Source organism: Microtus ochrogaster, chromosome 8 (assembly GCF_000317375.1).
Source record: "Microtus ochrogaster isolate Prairie Vole_2 chromosome 8, MicOch1.0, whole genome shotgun sequence".
NCBI classification, from domain to species: domain Eukaryota; kingdom Metazoa; phylum Chordata; class Mammalia; order Rodentia; family Cricetidae; genus Microtus; species Microtus ochrogaster.
The window spans coordinates 10,337,469-10,341,937 of record NC_022015.1 but is presented as its reverse complement, the minus strand read 5'-3'; the positions used below and the strand labels follow the sequence as shown (position 1 = coordinate 10,341,937).

The window sequence follows — 4,469 nt, the reverse complement described above, 5'->3', positions numbered from 1 at the left end:
ATTGGCACATGGGTCGCCCTGTGATTGGCTGCCACCATCAGCTGACACCAGACTACTTCGGGATAGGCCTAGGGACCATTATCCACCACGCATGCGGGAAGCGGGGGACACGCAGGTCTCAAAGGCATAAGCCAAATATGGAGTTGTTCATAACCAACAAGACAGGATGTGGCGCCATCTTGTAATGGCAATCTTGTCCGGCTCCCTGCAAACAATTCATACTGTACACGGGAGACACCAGCTAACATGCTAAACTGAACAGAGAACCGTAGGCAATGGAGGGAAGCTGAGACGGGAGAGGTAGCCTTCTTCAGGGGAGAGCACATCCATTGGTTGTCCAGTGCCACAAGGTTAGCCCTGAAAGCATACATACAGGTAGCATTATATAGACCCAGCAGGTTATATTTAAATATGTATATGCAAACAAATATATGCATACAATAACAATTACTGAAATAAAGAGACCATAAATTGGAAGGAGAGCATGGACAGTGTATGGGAAAGTTTGGAGGGAGTAAAGGGAAGGGAGAAATGTAATTAAATTATAATATCCGAAATAAAATAAAATGATGATGAAGTCTTTAGGCTGAGTTACCGAAGTGCTAGAGCACCTCAGGTCATTGCCTACAGGAAGAGGGAACTCAGCCAGGCTGCTTGCTCTTTATTTGGTGGGTACAAGGGATCCCCCTGCCTCAGCACCATCCTTCCACACGCGCGCGTGCGTGCACACACACACACACACACACACACACACAGTAGTAGTTTGTTTGTTTGGATTTTGTTTGTTTTGTTTTCGAGACAAAGTCTCTGTCTATAGACCAGGTTGGTCTTGACTCTTGGTCCCCCTGCTTCCAAGAATTGGGTTGTCAGGATGCATCACTGTGTTTGGCCATGTGGTGGTTTGACTAAGAATGGCCCCCACAGGCTCATATATGTGAATGCTTAGTCATCAGGGAGTGGCGTTATTTGAGAGGAATTAGGAGGTATAGCCATGCTGGAGAAAATGTGTCACTCGGGGTGGGCTTTAAGATTTCAAAAGTCAGGCCAGGCCCAGAGTTTCTCTCTTGGCCTGCAAATCAGGATATAGCTCTCAGCTACTCCTCCAGCACCGTAAGCGTTGCTGTATTCCCTGCCATGATGATAATGGACTAAACTCTGAAACTGCAGGCCAACTCCCAATTATATGCTTTCTTTTATAGTTACAAGGGTTGCCTTGGTCATGGTGTCTCCTCACAGCAGTAGAACACTCACTAAGGCCACAATGTAATTTTTAAAACCTAAATCAGCAGTTGGCAAACAGCAGCCTGCAGCCAAGCTTGTTTCATAAATAAATCCTACTAGAACCACACCATGGTTTACTTTTGCAAGGTTGCTCTCCCCACTAGAACGGCAGAGTGAATGCTGGCCCTTTCGTAGGAAAAGCACGTGACCCTCACCTATAGACGAGGACGCGAATCTCTGGCCTGGACATAGGATGAGCAGCAGGTGACCTAGAGTGCTGACTGGCTTCCGCTTGAGTTCCTTTTCTTTTCCAGGTCATCAAGAAGTTTCGGGATGAGGAGCTTGAGCACCACGACACGGGCCTGGACCACGATGCAGAGCTGGTAGGGATGGACTGTGGCTGGTGATGCTTGGGGATTATTTTAAAGGTGGAGGGGCCAGAGGTTTCTGTTCCCAGAAAGAGACGTTTGAAAATAAGGCCAAAGGTCAGGGAGCCAGCTCCTGGACAGGAAGCACAGAAGCCCAGCCTTGGTCCAATGAGGCTCCTATGTCCTACTGTTATAGCCCAAGGAGTTTCAGTGGCCATAGATGCTTCTAGCAGGTTTCCAATCAAAGGATTTCCCAGATCCTGTTTTTGTCCAGAGGAGCCCAAACCCTGCCCTAGCAGTGAAGCCAAGTCTGACATCTAGATGCACCAGGTGTGGTTTGGTTGTTGGTTGTTCAGGTGCTGGGGTTGAACCCAGGGCCTTGCTAGGCAAGTGCTCTGTTGGTGAGCTTACCTCGTGCGCTGTTTGCTGATTTCCCCTCTGAAGTGCTGCAGACCAAACTCAGGGTGCTGTGGATAGACGAGCCCTCTGCCACCCAGCTACATTGCAGCCCTTTGTTCTCCACAGGCTCCGGCGTATGCCTTGTTGAAGAGGGTTATCCAGGCTGGATGCAGTGCAGCGATATATTTATCAGAACGGTTTTAAAGCATGTCCGATGACCCATTTCTAGAAAAGATGGTCACTTAAGGAATGGCAATTGCAGAGGAGGAACTGTACAATTATCACTGTGTGCTTTTTTTGTTAATAAACTATGAGAGGTGGTTGGGTTTTTTTTTTTGTCTTTTTTTTCCCCACTAATAAAACTCTTTGGCACTGGGTGGTGGGGGCACATACCTTTAATCCAGTACTCAGGTGGTAGAGGCAGATGAATCTCTGTGAGTTTGAGGCCAGCCTGGTTTACATACAGAGTGAGTTCCAAGGCAGCTATTACACAGAAAAACCCTTTCTCAAAAACAAACAACAACAACAACATAATAAACAACAAAAATCCAAGAACCCCTTTGACACTGTTTTCCTGGGTTTTCCTCTACTGTGAGGGTGGCCAGCTCTGCTCACCTTACAGCACATGCCGCTGGTTTTCCTGCGATCTTTAGTTAATTTCGGCCTAAGGTATCAAGAACCCATCATTCATTAGTTAGCAGGGATCCTTTTTCTTAATATTTATTTTATTTTTATTTATGTGTGTGCGTACATGTGTCTGGGTGTCTGTGGAGGCCAGGGGAAAGTGTTGGATCCCCTGGAGCTGGAATTACAGGCAGTTTTGAGCTGGGAACCGAACTCGGGTCTTCTGCTTAGCAGCAGGTACTCTTAACCCTGCTGCAGGAATCTTTAAGAGGACAATAAGTTGAGTTCGCAGGTAACAAACAGCCCTTTAAAACACGAGGATGTTTAAGATGGGTTCAGCAAGACTGGGAAGTCCATCCAGGATGTGACTGCATTTTCTGAATTCTGCATGGCACAGCCAAGCTCTGGGGTCTGAATAGCTACGTCTCTGGAAAGCCCTCACCCAGAGTCTCTCACCTGAGAGGGGTACTGTAAGAGAGAGGAGGCTGGGAGGTGGGTAGATGAGGGGGCAGAGCCCTGAGGAGTGGGATTAGTACCCTTAGGGAGACCCACAGTCCCTTCCATGTTGTGCCACAAAAGCCACTGTCTGTGGGGACACAGGCATCACAGGACACCAACCTGTTGGCGCCTTGATCATAGACTTCACAGACTGCAGAACTGAAAGCGAGGTTTTTATTGTTTACAAGCTCCCCAGCTGGCCGTATTTTAATAGCAGCCCCACAAACTGAGACAGAATGGCACTACCCCAATCAAAACTATACTGAAGTTGGGTGTGGTGGTGCAGGCCCCTCACCCCAGCACTTGAGAGGTGGAGGCAAGGGGATCAGTAGGAGTCTGAGGTTATTTATCCTTAGCACAAGTTCCAGGACAGCATGCGTGACACCCAGCCACATCAGACAACCACAGTAAAATACAGACTTGTGGATTATTTGCAAATTGAATTATCGTAATTTCCATAAGGTCTGCTGTCCCCAAATAAACCATTCTGACTAAAATTTAGTACTTTTGTGAATTGTTTTATAATTTGTTAAAGTTTCAAAATATATTAAAAATACAGGATCAAAAAACTTTCAATTAAAAAACAAAGAAACAAACCAGAGTCAAGCTGAGTGTGGTAGTGCACACCTGTAATCCCAGGATGTGGGAGGCAGAGGGAGGTAGATCCCTGTGAGTTGGAGGCCAGTCTGGTCAACATGTGCATTTCAGGTCAGTCAAGGCTACTTAGCAAGACTCTATCAAATACAAAATCTAAAACTGAAAAGGCAGTAAAAAGATCAGTGGTCCTCCCCTCACAGCTGAGTGCCCTCTGGAGCTTCCTTAGGACTGAGGTGGGAGTCAGGTCAGTCTGAGTGATGCAGCGAGAACGAGAAGTTTATAGACCAAAAGTCTGACCTAGTTAGGCGATCCCAGGATCAGTGGTTTCCTAGCTTGGCTTCCCTCATCAGCACCCGTGGCGAGATGGGGTTTGCTGCAATGGCTCTGGCTTTGAAGGACAGTGGACATCAGATGTTTCCACCAACACTCTGCAATCTCTTTTCTGCAGGTCAATGGATTTAGTACTCGGGAGGCTGAGGCAGGAGAATTACAAATGTAGGGCCAAGGTGGGGTCCATAGTGAGACCCTCTATCAAGAAAACAAAACAAGGGGCTGGAGAGATGGCTTAACAGTTAAGAGCACTTGCTGCTCTTCCAGAGGACCCCAGTTCAGTTCCTGCATCCATACTGAGCAGCTCACAACCATCAATAGCTCCAGCTCCAGGGGATCAAACACCCTCTTCTTACACTCAGGACCAGAACACACATACACGGGAATAAAAATAAAGAGAAAAAAAAACAGCAAAGATGATCTTAACTTTGT

The 4,469-nt window shown here is 47.0% G+C and overlaps 1 protein-coding gene across 1 annotated transcript in view; it reads left to right on the top strand.

Moving 5' to 3' along the window:
• Window positions 1–2,310, top strand: part of Coq7 (coenzyme Q7, hydroxylase) — a 12,653-nt gene extending 10,343 nt beyond the window's left edge. The window contains exons 3-4 of the mRNA XM_026781131.1: window positions 1,519–1,604; window positions 2,115–2,310. Of these exons, the coding sequence (XP_026636932.1) occupies window positions 1,519–1,604; window positions 2,115–2,192 (164 nt within the window). The 3' untranslated portion in view covers window positions 2,193–2,310. The remainder of the gene's footprint in view (window positions 1–1,518; window positions 1,605–2,114) is intronic.
• Window positions 2,311–4,469: the final 2,159 nt, after the last annotated feature.